At 37.7% G+C, this 24,387-nt stretch overlaps 1 protein-coding gene across 2 annotated transcripts in view; it reads right to left on the bottom strand.

Annotated features, from left to right (window-relative positions):
* Window positions 1-24,387, bottom strand: part of LOC306870121 (zinc finger matrin-type protein 4-like) — an 81,427-nt gene that overhangs the window by 24,338 nt on the left and 32,702 nt on the right. For both annotated transcript variants that reach the window (XM_079417195.1, XM_079417196.1), the window contains exons 4-5: window positions 9,703-9,859; window positions 164-388 (exon numbers count right to left, since the gene is read on the bottom strand). In XM_079417195.1, the coding sequence (XP_079273321.1) occupies window positions 164-388; window positions 9,703-9,859 (382 nt within the window). The remainder of the gene's footprint in view (window positions 1-163; window positions 389-9,702; window positions 9,860-24,387) is intronic.

Raw genomic sequence — 24,387 nt, 5'->3', positions numbered from 1 at the left:
CATTTTAATCAACATTCTCATTTCCATCAAAGACCTGCAGGACAGTAAAGCAATACAAATCTTTTATCATTCAGTTCAGTGCTTCATCATCTAATGAACTAACAGCCAAATTAATCATGCAGCCATAAACAGCCATTAAGAGAGAGTTTAAGTGTGTCTGTACCTTTCATCTCTCCCATGTCTAAAGTCTTCCCTAGTTGTTCCAGTAGGTCTGCGCGTGCTGCATTTTTCTTGTGCTTTTTGCCGTCGTAGTGTTGCTGTGCCATTCCAGGATTGTTGAACCAAGCATTGCACAGCTGACAGTAGCGATCAGAATCCCGGTGCTGACGGGTCGAGCTCACAGGTGAGGTTTCTGTGGACGGTGTTTTCACTGGACTAGGCGTCACCTCTGAAGAAACAAAGCAGAACAAGAATTAGAATAGAATAAAGATTTATTTTATATTTGACATATTTAAAAGGGTCATGAACTGTAAAATCATAATTCCCTTGATCTTTTGACAAAAGAGGTCATTGTGCTATAAAAATATTCTGTAAGTTTCAGAACTCAAAACTTTCTCATTATTCTAAAATCAGCTTATATTGAAGCCAGTCTGCCAAAATGACAGGTTTTGGAATGTACCACTCTATGATGTAATAGTGTGGCTTAACTCTGCCTCCGCAGAAGATTAACACCTGCTTCTACATCACTGCCTGTTTAGCTCCGCCCACCGATTCACACACATAGTGTAAATAACGAGAGAGGCAAACACAGGTCTACGCAGAAACAAATAACTGATGATAAAGATGGCTCTGAATAAAATAAAATAAAAATGCAGTTTATGACACCTTCAAGACCAGATTTGATCGCAAAAGCAAAATATGTTGGCGAGGTGTGTTTGGTAAGGCAGCAGAAGTTTGTCAGCCAGGTACAAAATAGTAAATTCTGTAGATTGCTATATAAAACTTCAGGCAATGGCCACGATTCTGTGCTCTCTGGGACATACCCCTAAATATTGGAGGAGAGATTCACTGCAAACAGCAGGAGACTTTTTCCCCTCCATATTTCCATCACACTCTCTGTGCATGTTTGTTGGAATCGCGGTACAAAGTTACTGCTAACCAATTCTGAAGAAATTGAGAAAATTTACAAGTCATCAAGTTTCTCACTGGCCATTAAAATATATTTTGTATTATTTTATATACATACATACACTACCATTCAAAACTATGCATTAAACACTTGTACTTCATTGCAAAATATTTGATTTCCAATAAATGCTGTTCATTTGAACTTCATATTAATCAATCTATCAATCTAATCTATATATATTTCAGTTGTTATTATAGATTGTTATTTATATTATATTTATATTATTAATTCTACAAAGTCACAGACATTTTTCTAATTGCTGTTTTAGAAGCGTAACATGAAGAATATTCCATACTTTTGTCACAACATGGTTTTCCGAAGAAAAATGCCTTTGTTCTAGATAAACAAAAGTTGTTAGAAGAGGCGAGGTTCAGGGCTAAGGTTTTACAGTTTTTTGCTGCTTTGATTCTACTGCTTACATCACAAGGGGCACACAATCGGTTTTAAATAATGTAATGTTGCCATTTATAATAAAATGATCTGGCAACTTGCAATGAATTTTGTTTTATTCACTTGCCAAAACCAAGTTTTACTCTCATTTGGCGCTTTAAGAGTATGATTTTGGACCCTGGTTGCAATCCAGCTTGAGGATTTTTGGATTTTCTGTAAGTACATGCTCAGAAAGCAAAAGAGAAACTCACAAAACAAATTATTCCCAGCTATGTGATGACATTTTACTGTTTGGATAACCCAATGAAACAAACAAAAGTATGTCTTATTCTTGTTTACTTCAGTGATTCTAGTTGGAAATTATTTCTGATCTTGACAGCAACAACCCAATTACTGAGATTTTATTCATCACTGCGTTTGGATGTGTCCTCTGCTACATAACTAACAAGCTGTTGCCACTGACTTTCTCAGGAAGGTGATGCTTTGCATTGTTTCTGACAGTCCTGAGTTTGACCACCACACACACACAAAGCCAAGCTTCTTTACTCATTTACTGTTGTGCATGGATGGCGGCGTCACCACAGAACAGACAGAATAAACACAAAACACACCAGAGAATCATAATGCCAGGCCAAACAATCAGTTTTAACACCTCAGTGGCTGTCCACTCTGCCATGGACAATGTTTACAAAAGCTCTGTTCAGCCTTGACATCACATCAAATTTTTGGCAGAAGGGACAATTGGAAAGAATAAGCCACTTCCTGTCTGAGTTCATTAGTGCTCATAAGTGTTATTGAGCGGTGAGATTGAACTGACCCAATATCTTTGACAGAGTTTGTGTACATTTACACTGACTGCCCTAAACTCAAACTCTGTTTTTCAGCCCTATTTGCAACTTTATATATGATTTGATATATAAACTACATTAGTAGTGACTGCAAAAGCTATGGCAGAGGCTAAAGAGACTCCACATAAGCTTCCTACAAAGCTTTGATTTATTAGCTTATCTGTAAAAACTGGGACAGCCACAAACAAGAGACGTGTTGAAAAGTTCTCTTGTTCTGCCAGGAAATTTATACCCTGCCAAAACACGTGCATTATTCCTTCAGTCTCTTTTTCCTTCTTCTTTTACATTCTTTCCAGTGGGGTTGATAAAAGTATAATGCATGGTTTGGTTGGGACACAATATTTAATTTAGGCAATTAACAACCACTGCTGCAAAAATTAAATTTGATACCGTAAATTAAAATGCTACATGAGATGAAAATTTAAAGAAGATAAATGAGCTGCCACAAGAGAGGGTGACTGTACATGAGCAGGCAACTTCATTTGGAGAAAGCTTAATCTAGTTTATTTTTAACTGACGGTCATTCTCTGTAAAATAAATATTGTTTATTGCAGGGCCTGAGTTCTTGGCACAATGAAAGACAATACATTTGCATTAAAGCCATTAAATTAATTAATCCTGCCTGAAGTGTGGTCACACTCCTCTTACAGGAAATTTACATAGCATTTCATGTGTGGCAATGCTAAGCTGTCTATGAAGAACAAATGTTAAAAGTGCAAAGCAAATACAAATTTAATAAAAGTGACAGTAAAGAAAAGCACATAATGTGTAATTCAGAAACCTCCCTTAAGCCCCGGCTGCCGTTAATGGAGTATCTGACAGACTCTTGCAGTATAACACAATGGATATTAGCAGAATCCGGCACTGAAATATTGGAGTATTGATTTACAAGCTCAGGGGTTTATGGAATGACATCCATCAAAATGAAAAACAGGAAAGTTTCTAGTTTCCTAAACACAAGACCAATGCCATGCCTGGCTTTAACACAGACATTTTTGCACAATTCTAGTTTTTCATTCCATGTTTAATACAAGGTCACCAAGCTTTTTGACATTATTTACTAGATCATTTGCATTTGTTGTATTCGTTGTTACCATGAGTCATGTGTCACATGGTGACAACTTAATAGCAGTTCCTTGCTTTAAAGGTGGGGTATGTATTTTTTCAAAAACGCTCTAGAAAACTGAGTCGGGCCCATTACCAAAAAAAACTTGTAGCCAATCAGCAGTAAGGGGCGTTTCTACTCATGATGTGGAGGAGAGAGCGCTCAGTGCACATGATGGACATTAGCCGAGCCGAGTGACGACAGAAAGATAGAGATGATGGATAAAAAACAAAAGAGAAAAACATCTGCGGAACAAAAGAAGGCTTACACCGTGTCTACACCGCGACGCTCGTGTTACGATTAGGGCTGGGCGATATGAGCCAAAATTAATATCTTGCTATTTTTTGGCTGATTTGCGGTATACGGTATATATCTCGGTATTTATACACTTTTGTATTTGGATTAAACAAATAAACAAATAACGTGAATGTAAAATCACATTACATTCTAAAATTGTAACATTAGGATAAATAGGACTGTAAAATAAAGTGCACCATTTTACATAAACATTACACAGGAATTACCAGTTCTTCAAACTTTGTAAGCACTGTTGTGGAGAACAATTTAGCATTAACAGTCCTACACAAGCAATTGAAAAACAGTTATCTTTTTATTAGGTAAGGTTAGGACTTACCAAACGTACCGTATATACCAAGTAAAGTATGTGTCTTGTTTGCTACCACATAATACCAATTTTTTCCGTAGGTGCTACATATTTACCATGTATATACCATTAGTAAGTACAGTAAAGTATCTAATTAGTTACCATGTACGGGTACTACCTGTAATTGACCGTTCTTACCCACACTTGTCTGTATGTACAAACTAATTACCATGCATGTACGACTGTTAAGTACAGCCGTGTTTCTTATTTGTTACCAAGTACATACACTTCTGGTAAGTACCCTTTGTTACCACTCATTTGTCTGTAGGTACAAGATATTTACCATGTATGTACCAGGGAAGTACACATACTGTAAAATAAAGTGCTACCGAATTTTCAGCAGCCATTACTCTAGCCTTCAGTGTCACATGATCCTTCAGAAATCATTCTAATATAGCCTACTCATCTAGTGCTCAAGAGACATTTCTTATTATTACTAGCGATCTTGAAAACAGTTTAGCAGCTAAATTATGCGTTATACATTTCTCAGGATTATTTGAGGAATAGAAAGTCAAAAAGTAGCATGCATTTAGAATAGAAAACTTTTGTGACATTAGAAATGTCTTTACTATTACTTTTGAATAAAAAGACTTACTGACCCCAAACTTTTGAACATATGACAATGTGAAGTCCTTCCAGAAATATCACGCAGCAATTCACTGGGTATATTTAAGCATATTAGCTAAAACAGTGAGCCTCACAAAAGTGATAAAGGATAAATGAATATATTCCCCAGGAATGTCACCAATGACACCATCCCTCACCATCACTAGTCTCTCAATGCAAACGGCAATGACTCACCCAATGTAATTACTGCAACCAGCCTTCTGCCTTAATAGTCCTCCTGTATTGCCTAAATTAAATTTGGTGCCACAGGCCTGTGACACTAAAGTCATTCATTACCGCTATCACAGTTTTACTTAATGTTCTCTGGGTCACCGGGTGTGGCCAAAACCTTGTTCAGAACTGTTACTCCTTGCTCTTTTTTTGTGCATGAAACCAGCTCTTTAACATTATTTCAGTGTATCATTAGGACCTCACTGTCCACTCCCCCACTGTGCCTCTTATTCACAAGCTCAACGAGGAGCGATGTGCATGTCTGTTCCCCAAAAGCCAGATACACCTCCATCCTTCCATTTATTTGCTGCCCTTTGCCTACTGCAGCATAAAAGCACTTTAAAATCACTTAGAAGGCTCCCGAGGATCCCTGGTTAAGGAAAGGCTGTATATATATATATATATATATATATATATATATATATATATATATATATATATATATATATATATATATATATATATATATATATATATATACAGTAACTGAAATGGAATTAGAAACAGACGAGGGGATAGTAGGTCGAGAACAGTGACAACAAAGAACAACAACAAAATGTTCATATTGCACTGATTGAAATCATTTCATACCCTCTCACATTCTAAAAAATTCAGTTCATGGCCACTGCTGCAGTGAAAAACATTCACCGGTAATGCGTTTCCTGTCTTCTTTATAACAAACAATAGTCTGACACCAGCAGGCAGGAGATTTCAAACATTAATGAGATTCTGTGGGAGGAAATAACTGAGAAACTTCAGGTAATTCCAGGTGACAGTTAAGGCAATAAGGGAAGAGTCATCTATCAGGAGATTTACTGCAGGCACAAAGACAGCTACTGGATTTGGGTGACATAAAGATGGAGAGGGACTTTCGAAGAGATCATTCATCCAAGCAGAAAGCCTGCACAAGCCATATGCACAAAACTTTGTGATTTTTTTAGCGACAATTGTTGCATGCTGTTAGGTCTGAGTACACCCACACGTCTACACACTTTTATCACATATAACTGTGGGGGGAAAACATGCAAAATACTTGATATATTTATTAAGTAAACATGCAAGGTGCAGGCGATGTGTGCGTCACTTTATAAATTATGCTTTGTCAAACTTTACAGCTGTAGAATCCATACAAGGCCTAGTTATGAAGTTTATGCTGCCTTCACGTTACCTGATTTATCATGAAATGTCCAAGTTATAAATCGACTCAGAAGTTGCGCACGAAAAAAATCATTATGCCTTATTTAATTTTTCCAAATACAAATTGCCATACATATACGCATAACAAAAAACATTTGATGCATATTATAGGCTATTTTTACATAGAAAAAAAAAAAAACATCAAAAATACAAAAAAACCCCATCAAAATTCCACTGAATATCAAGCTATATTGCTGTAATTTAAGGTTCTTATTTGTCTTATTTGCATTCTAACTAAATTCCTAATACATTTCCCCCAAATACACAATGCTATAACTTTATAAACAGCTTTAGTGCAGAAAAAAAGGCACAAACCACCGAATGTGCATACATACAAATGTGCATAAGATACATGCAATCTTATCCTAATTCAATGAAGGTGTACGGCTTGAGAGATTCCATTTCTGTATCAACCAGAACAGGATCAAAGGCTTTTTTTTCTTTTTTTAAAATCCTTGCAGTTATCTGCTTTCCTCTCTAAAAAGTCCTCACTGGAGTTTCTGTTCAATTTTCTCACTGCTGAATCTCATCTATCCCCCTGCTTTATATAAGCAGGGAATTTTTGACCACATATTTGAAATATTTTACAAGATGAAAACACTTCGCACTTAAAAAAAAGAAGCTTTTTGAAGATGCTGGAAGGCTTAAAAGAATGTTTCCACAATAAACTGCTGTGTCTACACACACATTTGCACAAACAATTTTCCCATATTTACCAGAAGCAAAGATGTTTATTGTAGTAACAGGATGCACAGGCAACCAGACCTGACTGCAAACCACCCTGCTGAGTAACTTAATAAGATAGATGTAGTACCCTTAAATGCCATGTATAAACAAATGTACATGTAGATCAATACACACGGCCTTCTAGTGGCTTCTCATTTGTCTTACTGAATACAAAAGAGGAGGAGGAGACAGGATGTTTTGTGTTATTAGCTGATATCCGGCAGAAACAATAGTGTTTCCCAGGAGATGAGCTGGGCTCAGGTCACTGGCTTCACTCAGCCGCGTCACTTGTGTGTGTTATGCAGAAATCAATAAGGGTGGCCTTTCAATGGCCTGGTTTTATTTCGCACAAACTGCGCTAGAGCCACTAAGATCCTAACACATCACACAATACAAGTTAACTTCTTAAAACCATCATCATTGAGCATTAAATTACTTGCATGCACAATTATTTTTAACTTGATCTATTAAGCTATTCAGAAATACCTTAAATTGTAACCGATACAATGAATAGAATATAAATCATTTCAATTTCTAAAATTATGTTGACATTTTTTGTGGGGCTTAAAGTCACAATGTGACTGTAATAATGTAAAAGCCAACCTAGACTTCTGCTTTTTATAAGGCAAGTTTAGTTCAGATCAAACAAGTAAACAACTTAATGACATGAATTCATTATAAAATGATCACACAACATTTGTAAAGTCAATAATTGCATTTAAAAATTGTATAAACATGTTTTCAGAAATAAAACCACAAAGATTGCATTTCTAAGAAATCAAATAATCTTTCCCTCTAAAAACACCAGCACTTTTTGGTTACCATGAACAAATGTTGGAGTTGCACTGCAACATGTTTACAGTTTGTCCCCAGATTGCCGGGGCATTGAAAAGCTTACTGAGTTTCAAGAGAACTCCTCTCTGCTCAGTTAAGGTGGGCCTGAGCTAGTCTGTCTCAGTATGCCACATGTCAGAGGGATTGATGGTCTGCCTCAATCCCCTCGGAGTGGGACACAAGCCTCGTCTGTCTCTAGCCATCAGACGCAGATGGCACAGCTAATGATGGCATCAGTCAGTGACAGGAAACATGGGAGGAACAAGTAGAGAGAGAGAGAGAGAGCAAAGAAAAAAAAAACAAGACTACAGTGGTAATTCATTTTAAGCCAGATATGCTACATAGCCTTGCATTTAAAACCAGACTGTGAAAAGAATGAACCTGTGAATTTTAAAATAGCATGGCAACGCACAAGACCATTAAACAATAATTTGCACCATGAGGTTGATGAGTAATGGATAAATGTGCAATCACTATCAAAAATAAGCCCATTCATGGTGATAAGGTCAAGGAGTAATATTAAACCAAATATTCTAAACCAAAAAATTTATAAAATAATAATGGTAAATACTACTGTTTATTGTATTTAAATATTTAATAATAATAATAATAATTATAATTTATTCATTTTTATTTAGATGTTTTTAATCATTAAATTGATTTTATAATTATACTAGATGTGTAATATTTGAAAAAGCATAAGCATAATTATTATAATAAAAATAATAAAATATGAATAAATCGAAATTAAATGTTTTTTTATTTAATAATAACAACAATAATGAAGAATATTACTATTTATTTTATTTAGATATTTTATAATAAATATATATATTTTTAATAATAATAAAATATTATTATTATTTTTTTATTTAGATGTATTTTTTTTACTTTACTGTTTTATTATAATAATTATTATTGTTTTTCAAATAGTATACATTATAATAATAAAATCAATGTAATTATAAAATAACTATATAATAATTATTTTATTTAGATGTATTTTATCATTAAATATTTTTTATTATAATAAATGTGCAATATTTGACAAATCATATTCATCATTATTATAATAAAATAAAAATACATCTAAATAAAAAGTAATAATTTTTTTTATACTTTATAAATAATAATAATGATAATATATCCCACAGGACACACTGTGGTTTTCATCCACCAGTCTGCCCTGTATGCCCATTAGATTACATCGGTTTGACATAGAGGACAGACTGTGGCTCCATCTCAAGCGTTAGAATTGTGTAATTGATCCTAAACACTGGATGTGATGTGGTGGGCCTCCTAACTATGCCATATGTGGCACAGCTGTCCAGCAAAGAGTGTAATTAATAAACACATTGGGCATTTGGAGGCACAGCCAGTAGGAAAGCTGGTGACTAATGGATGCTGAACATAACTGAGAGCCAGTGTAGTCTCTCTCCACTGGCGGAAATGGAAATGACACATGAAGCCTCTCTCTACTGTACACAATGTATATCCTTTGTGCATCCACCTACAGGCAGAGGATTTCTGAGAGCCCACAGATCACCGAGTGTTTCCTGCTCATTTCTATTGTGCTGTAAACAGGTCAGAAACCTAACAATCACAGCAAAGCCCTGCATGACAGAACCCGAATGCAAGAGTGAACACAGACATAAACACAAATATGCAGACAGTGTGACAACAGTATTCTCAAACTCTGCTTTCACTCGCTTGCTTCTGTAAAGCTCCTTTTACAAAGTCGGAGACAGACACACACACACACTCTTTCACCTTATTTTTAGGTCAATTACTCCTGTAGGCAAGTAGGCGGCAAGCAATGATGTGCAGTGCAAGGCTGTGAGTGTCCGGCTCGTTCAAACGCCTGCTCTAATCCTCCAGCCACGCGCTCATCTCTGACAGATCTCCTCATACATAAACACCCTCCTAGAGAACTTTTTAGTGCTGCGTGTGTGTTTGTGCGTGGAACACGTACCTTTGGCTGTTATGGCAGGCTGTTCCCCCAGCAGAAGTTTGAGCCTCTTAGCATGGATCTTGCCTTGGTAATGAGACTGTGCTACCACCGCTGAAGTAAAGGACATGTTACACAGTGTACAGCACTTGTTCTTATCCACATCTCCCTCCTCACTCCCCTGCAACACATCAGACACATTTATCATGGTCAGAAGGTCAGACGGAACAAGGGCATGGGGTTAAAAGAGGAAATCGAGAGCTTAGCACAATATTTATAACAGCAGATTTTCTCCTCCTAACCCTCGAGCAGTGCTTGAGGGTAAATGAGCTACAAATGTAACAGAGTGAAGAATGAGAGCGAGAGGGGGTGAAATGTCTTGGCTTCTTTGGGATTGCTTATGTGGTTACTGGTGGGATGCAAATGGAGGTGATTTAACAGTAACAGGGCCAGTTTGATTGAAGTATCACAGGCAGAAAGTGAGGCGATCACCCACTGCCTGCAGTAAGATCTATTACATACTTTACATCAAATACAAGATGCAGAATCTATGGAGCCATTTCATGACTGAGTTCATCTTCCTTGTGATGCATTCATCAGTATATGCTTGGGCTGAAGATCCAATAGAATTCGCTTTTAAGGATGCACAGTTTCTCGTCTGTACAAAAAAACGAACACTATATGTGACCCGTGCTGGCAAAATTAGTCAGAATGCGCAAAGTCTAATTTTGAGCTACAGGCAAAAGAAGTGAAAAATGTCAGTTTTGGTTGAATTTAAGGTTGTCACAAAAATTAGTTCATCAAGTCCTCCTCTAGTGATCCCAATGCTCCAAATAGCAATTAAACATCTAAAATGATGTTTATTTGTACGTTTTTTTGAGAGGAGTAACCTACTTTTTTTTCTCTGCTCGCTAATGGTTGGGGAAAATTCTGATGTGTAACATTATATTTGATCCATGCATTACATAGATCTGTCTCAATGTTAATCAAACATTAAAAGAAAAGACGGAATCACTCACTGCTCTTGATTAAACTACTGTTTATTTGTATCTTTGTTCTTATTTTTAATAACAAAGATAAAATAAAAATGGCTATATTGTGAATAACAAAAAATTGCTCATTCCAACTCATTTTGCCTGCAGTGTCAATTATTAATTATTAATTAACAAGCTAATTATTCAGTTATTTGTATTATTAAATATTAAAGTTATTTAATCGGTTTTTAAAAGAAATGCATTCAAACAGACAAAATTAATTTGAGAAAATGTAACAGTAAAGACATTTATAATACACGTTATAATGTGTATAATCACATCCAAAATAAAAGTTTTGTTTACATTATATATGTTTGTGTACTCTATATTTATTATGTATATATAAATATACACACACTGACAGAGAGTCACCATAGTCACCGCAGTCTCCACCAACGACACTCACCAGATACCAATCCCCTGATTTCTGACCACCGCCACCTGTCAGCACTAATCAGCAGCACTATATCCCTGCACTCCTCCCATTCTGGTCTCAAACTTTCCATGTTGACTAACCTGACCCACTTACCTTTTGTCTACTTACCAGTTGCTCCAGTGTTCCTATCCCTGTTCTCCACCACTCCAGTTCTCCACCGTCTCAACGCTCCACTGTTACCTCTGGATCCCCTGGAAAAGAAAAAAGGACATTCACACTCAGATAAGCCCCTAGAGACATTCCCATTCCCCGCCTGCTTACCTTGACATTCTGCTCATCTCATTCCCCTCTGCTACTACTAAATAAACCTGTTGATTGTACTGCACTTACCTCTGTGTCCTGTGTCTATCTGCTGACAGAAGACCAGACCAGAACTGACGACCGGAGATAGAGTTCCCGAACCCCACCGCTGCGGATCCCCCTCGAAGAGCTGATCAGCGCTCTTCGAACAGCTCTTTGGTCACACACCCTCAGTCTGCCTATGCTAGTCCCATGGCCATCCCTGCAAACTATTCGGGTGAGGCGGTTGAATGTAGCGTTTTTTTACTCCTGTCCGAAGTCAGAAGGTTATACCTGCATACTAGTTGCAGTTGACAGATTTTCCAAAGCCTGCAAGTTAATTCTCCTCCGGGGTTTACCCACAGCCCTCGAAACAGCAGAGGCCCTCTTGCATAATCTCTTCCGCACCTTCGGCATCCCGGAAGATGTCGTCTCCGACCGTGGGCCACAGTTTGTCTCCCGTGTCTGGAAGGCATTCTTCAAACTCCTCGATGTCACCATCAGTCTCTCCTCAGGGTATCACCCCCAGACTAACGGCCGGACTGAGTGGAAGATTCAAGAGATTGGGAGATATCTCCGGGCCTACTGTCATGATAACCAGCACAGATGGAACTGCTTCCTCCCGTGGGCCGAGTATGCACAAAATTCCCTCAAGCAAACCACCACCGGCCTCACCCCTTTCCAGTGCATACTCGGCTACCAACCCCCTCTGTTTCCCTGAACAGAAGAGCCCTCCAAAGTTCCAGCTGTCGACCACTGGTTCAGAGCGAGCGAGAGAGTTTTGGACTCGACTCATGTCCAACTCCAGCAGGCAGTGCGGAGACACAAGACCTATGCAGACGCCAGTCGGTCTGCCACCCCCGTCTATCGTCCTGGAGATAAGGACTGGCTCTCCGGCCGGGACCTGCATCTCCGCATGCCCTGCCGGAAGTCCCCGCTATATCAGTCCCTTTTCCATCGAGAGGCAGATAAATGTCTCCAACTCCCTGCACGGTATCATATCCATCCAGCATTCCATGTCTCACTCCTCAAGCCTGTCTCTCTCTCTGTCACAGAACCCGACAAGCCTGCAGTACCTCCTCCTCCCAAGATCATCGAGGAGCCCCTAGTCTACAGGGTGCAAGGCATCTAGGACTCTTGGCGACGGGGTGGTTGCCTGGAATATCTTATTGACTGGGAGGGATACGGGCCGGAGAAAATATCCTGGGTGGCCCAGGACGATGTGCTGGATCCCTCTCTCCTGGCCGAGTTTCACCAGAACCACCCTGACTGTCTCGCACACAGAGGCCGTGGCCGACCCCGTCGCCGTAATAGAGCGTCAGGAGCCACCCCTGGAGGAGGGGGTATTGTCAGAGAGTCACCATAGTCACTGCATTCTCCACCAACGATACTCACCAGATCCCCTGATTTCTGATCACCGCCACCTGTCAGCACTATATCCCTGCACTCCTCCCGTTCACTCACTGTCTCAAACTTTCCATGTTGACTAACCTGACCCACTTACCTTTTGTCTACTTACCAGTTTCTCCAGTGTTCCTATCCCGGTTCTCCACCGTCTCCACGCTCCACTGTTACCTTTGGATCCCCTGGAAAAGGAAAAAGGACATTCACACACAGATAAGCCCCTAGAGACATTCCCATTCCCCACCTGCTTACCTGGACATTCTGCTCATCTCATTCCCCTCTGCTACTACTCAATAAACCTGTTGATTGTATTGCACTTACCTCTGTGTCCTGTGTCTATATGCTGACACACATACAGTACATATTTTGAAAATATTTACGTTTATACATTTATATATTCTTATAATTTTATATTATATATAAATATATTTAATATATAAACATAAAACAATTTCTTACATATATACATGCATGTGTTTGTTTTTATATATACAAAACTATGTATAAATAATAAATATACATATATTATGTAAACAAAAACTTTTATTTTGGAATGCGATTAATCATTTGACAGCACTACTGTTCTTATTTAATAATAATGTTTTGAGCACCAAAATCAGCATATTAGGATGATTTCAGAAGGATCGTGTGACACTGAAGACTGGAGTAATGGCTGCTGGAAAATTCAGCTTTACCACCTCAAAAATAAATAAATTTTTACATATTAAAATACATTTAAAATTGTAATATTATTTTAAAATATTGCAGTTCACTGTATTTTTGATCAAGAATAAATAAAGCCAAGCTGTATTATCAGATGATATCCAGAATTCTGCCCCACACAACACCCCTCACTGATATCCCAACTGCTACTGTACTTTAGATTAACCTACTAAGGGCTTCAACATCACCAAAACAGAAATAAGGTGACAAACCTGATGTGATTTTCTTTCTTTTTTTCATTCATTCATTCAACTTTTATCTCTTCCTTTCCCTAAAACACTGAAATTTTGTTAAAATTCTACTGTGAAATTTTCTAGGCTTTGGCCTTGTTAGATGTTCCTTACAGGCATTGTAGCTGTTAACTGTAATTACTGGAAGATACTTTATATTGATAGTAATCAAAAACAATGGTTGCCCTACAGCTCAGGTTCCAGCTCTATGAATAAAACAAGGAGCTTATTTGCATAAATTTTCCAGCAATTTTGTTCCATTGCCACACAGAGCCTTGGACCATAGGAAGGGCAAAATGATATGACACATGTGGAGTGAAAACGTGCTTAGGTTGCGCTTGGAGGCATTCTTACACAAGCATACAAACACACAAACTCACTCTGTGTCTGTCTTCCTAAACCACTAGACTGCAATACTAACACTGCTGAAGTACGTTAAAAGAGAGTTAGACAACAATGAGGTCAGAATTCCTGAGTATGTACAAGTATGTTCAATCCATATGGGGAAACGTTATCGGACATACTACAGCAACCATGTTGGTTTTGAGCATTGCATTGAAGCTATGCTTGGTCTGCAGGTTGGCCTGCAAAAATCCATTGTTTTGTCCGTTTGTAAGTATCATGGAAGCCAAGCACCCTCAGTGTTAATGGAGGGAGCTAAACACACAGCACACACCAACACAGCACTTCTCCAGATGACCTTGCTCTGTGCTTTGGTATGTGTACTGTACAATAAATATATCCATTACCACATCACCTGCTCTGAAAAGAAAAATCTCCCACACAAGTCCTTATATAGTGCATTCAGAATCCTGTGGTCTTTGTGTTAGTGACATTCACTATGAAATACAGCAAAATAAAATCACTGACAAGAGCAAAACAGAATGACTCTCTATTAAAAGCTAATTTGATAAAGAACACAGGTGTTAATGACTGCCATCTGCAAAAGGGGAAGGTCACCATGTTGCAAATTTGCATCGGCTCGACAAATTACAGCAGTTTAATTGTTGAATTACTGTGTATGGCTGTTTTGGACATGTATGATTCTGATATGCATAACGGTGCAAATTACCATTGTGTAGCAAATTTGCACTGGCTGAGAGTATTTCAGTTGTTAAAATTGGTCATTTTGGACATAATGAAAAAGTTTGACAAGTTATGATATAAAATTATCAAGCAATTAAAAGAACTGCTAAATGAAGTTTCTCACTTTAAATATTTATGTAAATAGTACATTTTAACAAGTGTAAAGATGTTTACAAGTTAACACTCTTTCTTAGAGTAAATTAAAAAAAAATGTTATAAACTGTATCAAAATGTTCTTCATCTTCAACAGTTTTCTGTGTCTGCTGACATTGCTTAGGTTCTCTCAAACTCATTTCCTGGAGGGCCACAGCTCTGCAGAGTTAAAATCCGAGACGCACTGCACGATTTTAGCAATCCTATAAGATCCTTGGGTCTCATTCACTAATAATTGCGTACATTTTTCGTATTTATACGCACATTTGAACTTCTCACGAAAACTTTCCGCCTAATTCACAACACGTACGTATGCACGTGAGCTTGTTTCCTAAACTCGTTCTTCTGTTAGTGAATTTGGAGTCTTCTAAATGAGCGCCCGCGTGCACAAGGTTAGTGATTAGCATAATACACGCCCAAACCAGCTCCATATAAGGGCTTTCCGCAAAGCGGCACTCATCCAGAGAAAGACAATTATGGCACCGAAACAAAAGACAAAGGAAAATAACTTTAACGATAATGAACGTGAGGTTTTGCTGTTGGAGGTGGAAGTCAGAAAAAATTTGCTATTTAAAAGCGACTGAACAGCCATTCGTCACTCTCAGCAAACATATCTGTGCGCTCTCTACGTAGAGCACGCGCCGCAATGTCTTCAAGCAGTAACAAGTGTTCCATGCCTCCAAACACAAGGTGAGACAATCTATCCTTATATAAACGGTGATTAGTGTGTCTCATGTATAGTTACTTTTCATCCACCCTGTAAATAACATATCTAATTATATGTAGGGTTCTTTATACATGCTTATAAGGCCCCGGGCGTACATGATTATTGCGTATGTGTGGTATAAGTTGTTCTTGAATTTTTTCGTACATTTAGAATAAATTTGAGTATATTAGTATATATTTTTAGAATAAAGTTTTTGATGAATCATGATTCATTCGTGAAAACCTCCATACGCACATTTCACGCAAAATTTTTTGCGTACGCATGTTTAGTGAATGAGACTCATTGCATGTCACACTGTGCGACATGTATCTAAAAAACTTGGCTACGACGTGTGTAGATTGTACGATGATGACACCTATTGACTCGTACACTACGAAGCACATTACTAAGAATAAAACGTCATCAGCATGCACTAGTGATAAACAAAAAGAGCATGATAAATCACGCTTTAGCAGTTGTAGTTTTTATGTGAGCTGAAAAAAGTGGAAGTGGTAAAAGAGGAAGGCATAAGAGCTTTAGGTAAGTAGTTTTATTTCATGTCGCATTTTTATTGGATGGTCAGTAAACGTGGATCATAACGGCAGACTGTGCGATGATCATATTGTATCTTATGCTATCTTTAGTCGCAAGACCATGACAACGGCCGTCTTTGAACCTGTCTCACTGTTCGACACAGGACCACAGATTAGGAGCCAGGATCACAGAAATCGCCACGATTGTTTGCCAATATTTTGTCTGGGACAGCCGAAAATCGTGCAGTGTGTTTCAGGCTTCAAATCACACCTGCTTGGAAGTTTCTAGTGATCCTTAAGACCTTGATTAGCTGGATCAGGTGTGTTTGATTAAGGTTGGAGGTAAACTGTGCAGAGCTGTGGCCCTCCAGGAACTGATTTTGAGCCTTAGGCCATGCGGGCTAATTTTAACTAAGAGCCAAATGGCTACTTACTTTGGGATTAAAGGCATTTTGATGCGCAGGCCGATCAATTCCCAATGGAGTGTTGAACTATATTATTTTCAACTGTCCTTATTCACTTGGAAATACATCAGATTATGTAAGTGAACTGTGCCATGTTAACAATCTATGTTGTCTTTTAGATAAATGAAAAATAAATGCATATATTTAAGCATCAAATCCAGAAACTAAGGCAAAACCCACAAACATGTGCGTGCATGAATAATATTGATAACATTTGAACCGAAAAATTACACCCAGGGCTCTTCTATAGGAAAACGCAACAGAAAACCCCTGACTCAGCTGTATCCCCCAGATTTAATCTCCAATGTGATTCGTCAGATATGTGCGGCTCACTTATTCTAAAGCCATGCGCAAAGCTGAAGATAATTACACGTCTGAATATACGTCTACACAGCAATTCACAGCCTGTCACTAAGAAAGACGCATTGCTCTTCAACAAAACGGATTTGTGTCTATTTCATTCATGCAATAAAATAATCTTTTTATCTGAATGCAGACAATTTACTTTACTGTCAACACAAAACAGAATGTTTTCCATAGAGCTTTACTCTCATAATAATATCAGTGCTACTTCAATAAGCAAACAAGCAAAAAGCTTACTTATTGTTGTCCCTACATATTAAGGTTGGAGATGAGAATGTATTTTCAATAACACACATCACTTTAACAGAAAATAAACATTCTGCACATCTCTGCATTTCAAAGAACTGCAACTATGACCTCGGTAGACAACATGGTCTTTAACGTTGTTCTACTCAAGATTAATGTTTGGTGAATGCTTGTTTTCTAATGCAGCCTATTCACACACGACGAGGAAGCCTCTTTGCATTCAACCATCATCAGCTTCAGCAATAGCTAATCTTTTCTGAATGCATGCATGCATGCCCATGAATACCTTTGCCAGCTCTACTCAGTTTAGAGCTTCTTTTTTTTTCATTTCAGGTTTTAGCTTTTATTGACAGAGACAGTTGAGGGCAAACAGGAAATGAAGCTAGGAGAGAAAATGGAGTGAGAGTGGGAACAGTACATGACACCAAAGTCACTGCTATACATCATCATGGCTTCAACATAATCAGTTTTCTTCATAATTATTATAATTACTTACAGTAGCAAGCAACATGAAGGTAAGATTTCAATTTAGAAGGTTTACATATAATTTATATATATATAATTTAAATCTTATTAGGTTAATTTACTACCCCTCAGAGTACTTAAATGGAAGTGTTTTTGCAAATACTGTTTTATGTTCTTAAAATTCAAATAATTCTATTATTAATAGTGCTAATAGTTAAGTGCTTTTCGTCACTTTTTGCCTATTTTAAAGTGTAATCTTATTCTGCACACTCTTAAATTAACTTTACTTTTGTACTTCAAGATGTCATTCACAATTCTGACAACTGCTGAGAATAAAAGTATTTCAAAAACTACATACAATATGCTGGTTAATGGATAGGCTAATTCACCGCTTGCAAGAGATAAAACAGAAAAAGGGATGTAAAGCCAAAAAAAGTATGCAAAAAAGGGGGGAAAAAGTAGGAAAACATCAACACCCATAACGCAGTGGGCTTAATCTGACTGTCTGTGAGCAGGGATACAAAAATGCAGAAGTACAATCTATAGTTCCCACAAAATCCCTGGAGCTGTCAAAAGTCCATCAGGTGACGTATTTTACATTCTCTGGCAGATTTTGCTGACAAAAATAATAAACAATATTCATTTACTTATATTACTACACTCTAACTGCATTTCCATGAACTTATGTCACAAACATGTAGCTCAAACTGAGTTAGAGTTTGAAAGCTAAACTGAAATTAGTTTGTCTGTTATTTTAGTGCGTTATTTTTGCATATCTCTGCTGTATCGTATAAAGTCAATTCAAAGTGACAAATGACTGCCTATTGCCCAACTAAGCAGAGACAGAACTGTTAAGAGTCTGACAGGGTTCATCGGGGCTGTGATGCAATAATCAGGAGGCTGATAACCATCTGATTGGAACAGCAGAACCAGCCTGTGGGAAAGAGATGCTGAATTTGTAATTGCTGTTCAAATACCAAGAAGAGAGAAGGAGATATGACTGTATACAGAAGATCAACGAGCCTCAAATGGAAAGATAAAGTGCATTCTTCTATATATGTACAAACTCTGTGTTGTTTTATATTTTTATGTAAGAAAATAACTATAATATTCTAATAAACTTATCAAACTGAAATAAACTTATCAAACTCAAATATCAAACTGTCCACTGGTGGTGGACGAGCAGATACCCCCCTTACTATTTAAAGCGCTTTGAGTGCCTAGAAAAGTGCTGTAATGAATTATTATTATTATTATTAATTAATGACAAAATATAACAACTGTATGTAACTAATCCTATATACAAATAAATAAAAATAAAAAGTAGATTAAAATAATATATTCACTGTATATAATGTAACAAAACATTAACATTTATAAATACAAAAAAATAATACAAAAAAATAAAATTAAATTATATATATATATATATATATATATATATATATATATATATATATATATATATATATATATATATATACATACAGTATCTCACAGAAGTGAGTACACTCCTCAGATTTTTGTAAATATTTTATTATATCTTTTCATGTGACAACACTGAAGAAATGACACTTTGCTACAATGTAAAGTAGTGAGTGTACAGCTTGTATAACAGTGTACATTTGCTGTCCCCTCAAAATAACTCAACACACAGCCATTAATGTCTAAACCCCTGGCAACAAAAGTTGAGTACACCGCTAAGTGAAAATGTCCAAATTGGGCCCAATTAGCCATTTTCTCTCCCCGGTGTCATGTGACTCTTTAGTGTGACAAGGTCTCAGGTGTGAATGGGGAGCAGGTGTGTTAAATTTGGTGTTATCACTCTTCTCTTACACTGGTCACTGGAAGTTCAACATGGCACCTCATGGCAAAGAAAAAAAAAAATTGTTGCTATACATAAAGATGGCGTAGGCTATAAGAAGATTGCCAAGACCCTGAAACTGAGCTGCAGCACGGTGGCCAAGACCATACAGCGGTTTAACTGGACAGCGTTTACTGTGTTGAGAGGTGCTGAAATCGCGTTTGGTCTCGTACTGTATCGCGTATCTTGTCAGTGTGTGCACTTGCTTGGCCATTTTTAGTTGATAAACAGGAAAGTGGGTTCAAGTACCAGCAGAAGGCAGTGTAATGAAATAGTCTTTAAGAGAAGCAGTCTATCAGCGGAAGTTTAAAATCAGCTCGTAAGTGTATTTAATTGTCTCAGTGTTTAGCGCAGTTGCCGTTGCTAGGAAACGCTTATTTTGTTTACTATGTTGAGAGTTGCTGAAATCACATTTGGTCTCGTACTGTATCGCGTATCTTGTCAGTGTGTGCACTTGCTTGGCCATTTTTAGTTGATAAACAGGAAAGTGGGTCCAGCTGAATTGAAATGGTGATTTGTTGGATTGGTATTAAAAATATTTATAACGCGGTAGCGGTCACGGCAGTCGTCGTGTGAAGCCCTCTTAGTGTGAAGACTGAAGAGTGTAAAGACCATCAACTCTACCGTGCGACTCCACCAAGGGATAGAAGTATCGCTTTTTATTTTAGTTTTTTCATTTATATGTTTATTATTGAAATGTTGTTATATGCATGTGTCAATTTTATTTAATTTCTTTATTTTCTTAAATATGTGGGTATATAGTATTTATAGAGTTGTAACTTTTAGTTTTAGTTACTTTTTCTTATTTGTAAGTCGCTTTGGACAAAAGCGTCTGCTAAATGACATAAGTAAGTAAAGTAACGGGGAAGTCGTGGCCTAATGGTTAGAGAGTTGGACTCGTGACCCAAAGGTTGTGGGTTCGAGTCTCGGGCCGGCAGGGATTGTAGGTGGGGGGAGTGAATGTACAGCGCTCTCTCCACCCTCGATACCACGACTGAGGTGCCCTTGAGCAAGGCACCGAACCCCCAACTGCTCCCCGGGCGCTGCAGCATAAAATGGCTGCCCACTGCTCCGGGTGTATGTTCACGGTGTGTGTGTGTTCACTGCTGTGTGTGTGCACGTTGGATGGGTTAAATGCAGAGCACGAATTCCGAGTATGGGTCACCATACTTGGCTGAATGTCACTTCACTTTCACTTTCACTTTTTCACTAACTGGACAGGTTCCACACAGAACAGGCCTCGCCATGGTCGACCAAAGAAGCTGAGTGCACGTGCTCAGCGTCATAATAAGAGGTTGTGTTTGGGAAACAGATGTATGAGTGCTGCCAGCATTGCTGCAGTGGTTGAAGGGGTGGGGGTCAACCTGTCAGTGCTCAGACCATACGCCGCATACTGCATCAAATTGGTCTGCATGGCTGTCGTCCCAGAAGAAAGCCTCTTCTAAAGATGATGCACAAGAAAGCCCGCAAACAGTTTGCTGAAGAAAAGCTTACTGGAACCATGTCCTGTGGTCTGATGAGACCAAGATAAACTTATTTGGTTCAGATGGTGTCAAGTGGCAACCAGGTGAGGAGTACAAAGACAAGTGTGTCTTGCCTACAGTCAAGCATGGTGGTGGGAGTGTCATGGTCTGTGGCTGCATGAGTGCTGCCGGCACTGGGGAGCTACAGCTCATCGAGGGAACCATGAATACCAACATGTACTGTGACATACTAAAGCAGAGACTGGGCCGCAGGGCAGTATTCTAACCTGGTAACGACCCTAAACACACCTCCAAGACAACCACTGACTTGCTAAAGAAGCTGAGGGTAAAGGTGATGGACTAGCCAAGCATGTCTCCAGACCTAAACCCTATTGAGCATCTGTGGGGCATCCTCAAACGGAATGTGGAGGAGCGCAAGGTCTCTGACATCCACCAGCTCTGTGATGTCGTCATGGAGGAGTGGATGAGGACTCCAGTGGCAACCTGTGAAGCTCTGGTGAACTCCATGCCCAAGAGGTTTAAGGCAGTGCTGGAAAATAATGGTGGCCACACAAAATATTGACGCTTTGGGCCCAATTTGGACATTTTCACTTAGGGGTGTACTCACTTTTGTGGCCAGGGGTTTAGACATTAATGGCTGTGTGTTGAGTTATTTTGAGGGGACATCAAATTTATACTGTTATACAAGCTGTACACTCACTACTTTGCATTGTAGAAAAGTGTAATCTCTTCAGTATTGTCACATGAAAAGCTATAATAAAATATTTACAAAAATGTGAGGGGTGTACTCACTTCTGTGAGATACTGTATATATATATATATATAAAACATGAATATAAAACTGCAACAAATAATTTGGCTTGGGAGCAATAGTGTAATGCTGACAATATAAAATTAAATGCATGACAAAATACACACTATCACACAATTTTTATGCATTTAACTTTCACACCTTTTTTCAAATGTCACGTATTTTCTTTTTGTTAGGTTTTAGATCTGAAGCTTAAGCCTGTGCACCTATATATATGATCATAAAGCAGAGTACATTTTTGTAAACAAGGAAAGACTTCAATTCAGCACTGCATCTAAGGCTTTCAGGCAGTAGTTGCTGGTGAAAGCGATCTGGGGGCTTTGTAGAGATTGCTTTAGTGCAAAACCTTTTGAGACTTAATTCTGTTTACACTGTATATACGGTTGCTGGTGCAGCATGGCTATTGCTTTATGGATTCAGAACGCTCAAAACCAAATTTTACAAGCACAATGTGCTTTTAACTGCAGTTTAATTATGGATTACTCACTTACATTTCTTACTGTTTACTACTTATTTCTTCCAGCAAGAATGGAAAAGTGTCCACTTTGAGAAAGAAACACAATGATAGAGAAAAAAAAAAAGGTCAGAGAACCCATGACTCAGTCTGGTCTGCGTCTCCATGAGAACAAGATGCTATGCCAACCATGGCAAGCACAGTGCTGTCAGTTCACATCGCATCAGTCAGGTTCCAAAAGATCCTTCAAAACCATCCCCATATTTGAGGCACTTGTCTTGTAAGCCAAAGTGAAAATATATTTAATTCTTCTTACAGCATCATTCCTTAAACAGTGCGCAGTACTTAACACTGGAAAGATAAATTAGATCTTAGCTTTTGAAGACATGCAATATCTATATTAAGGCTATTATATTTTGAGAGACAATTTCAAATCTGCATCACCCACATTAGCATCTCAGCACTGTTTCTGACAAAGCTAAATACCATGTCATAAGAAAAGTGATGGACAGGTTTCATTTTCATTCACATGTCGTGTAATCTCAACAGTACATCCAGCCCGATCTCACGGCAATTCGTACATATTTTACGAGGTGGCTAATGCGTACGAATTTTTGCTAAATCGTACGTACTTTAGGAGTTGCCAATTCGAATGAATTTGTATGAATGACCTACACCTAACCCCACCCCTAAACCTACCCATCACTGGGATTTAGACAAATCATACAAAATCGTATGAGTGAGGTCGTACAAATTAACCACCTCGTAAAATACGTATGAATTGCTGTGAGATAGCGTTGCTACATCAGTATCTTCTTGCTAAGTCTGATGTCACATGTCACCATTTCCGGGACCAGACCCCAAAAGCAAACAGCAAATGTTGTTAATATACACTCACTTTCTGGAATACTGGAATACTGAAAAATAATGATCCTAATCTTTATCTTCATAGTGAAACCTCAGATGGCCAGACAGGCAGCGATTTATCTTTTCAAAATCCTTAAAATATTGGAAAAATATATACACTTTGAACCCAGAGACTATAATGTTCAACTATAGTTTTTAAAAGCTTAGCTTAAAGTTGTGCTATAAATGAACAATACTCATAATTGCCTCTTGAGATAGTATTCTTATTTGAAATAAGAGTAGAGGCTTGGACCCAGACCAACAGTTTTAAATATCATGACTTGACTTAAGCAGATCGAGCAACATTTCTCAAAATAAAATTGGCTGTGGTCTGCAGAAAATCCCTCGACTGTCAAAAAAAAAAACTATGGCAGGAGATAAATAGTCAAATGTTGATATTGTTAACTAAAACGATTCTTATCTTTTTGTTAACTTAAAAAAATAGATACATAGATACATTAAGTAAAAAAATAAAAATACAAACTCATTTAACAAAATGACTAAAATTACAAAAATAAAATGAAAAAGAGAACTGAAAATATAAAATATAGATACAAAAATATATAAATATGATCAGAAATGATAATACACAACCATTGACTGCACAACATTGACTAGGCAGAAACAGAGCAGGTTTTAAGGGGATATCAGATGAAATGTTCACTTTTTTATTTATTCATTTATCTTCATTTTTTGCATTTAGTTAGGTTTCTGGTGTGTCTGCCACCTCCAAAAATTTGAAAAGAAAACATGCAGCCAGTTTTTTTATGGGTTGTCCGAGTCTGAAACAGTGTCTTTCAGTGAGTTTGTGCTGTTTTTGACATGGTAAAAAGGGTGTTGTTTTACACAACCATTGAGAAATTTTAACCAAAGTATGTTACAGACATTTTATGAAGACTCTAAACTAAGAGTCACACCAACTTGGAAAATTCAAACAAAGCTTCATCTGTGCATGCACCCCATTAGTTTTTCAGTGTTTTTATAGGTTTGCCATATACATTGTGATTATTAATGCATGTGGAACCCTGACAAAATGAGTTCTGCTGATACCCAAGAGAGAAGCGTAAA

This window comes from Barbus barbus, assembly GCF_936440315.1.
Source record: "Barbus barbus genome assembly, chromosome: 5".
Taxonomy (NCBI): Eukaryota; Metazoa; Chordata; class Actinopteri; order Cypriniformes; family Cyprinidae; genus Barbus; species Barbus barbus.
This window is presented reverse-complemented; position numbering and strand designations above follow the sequence as displayed.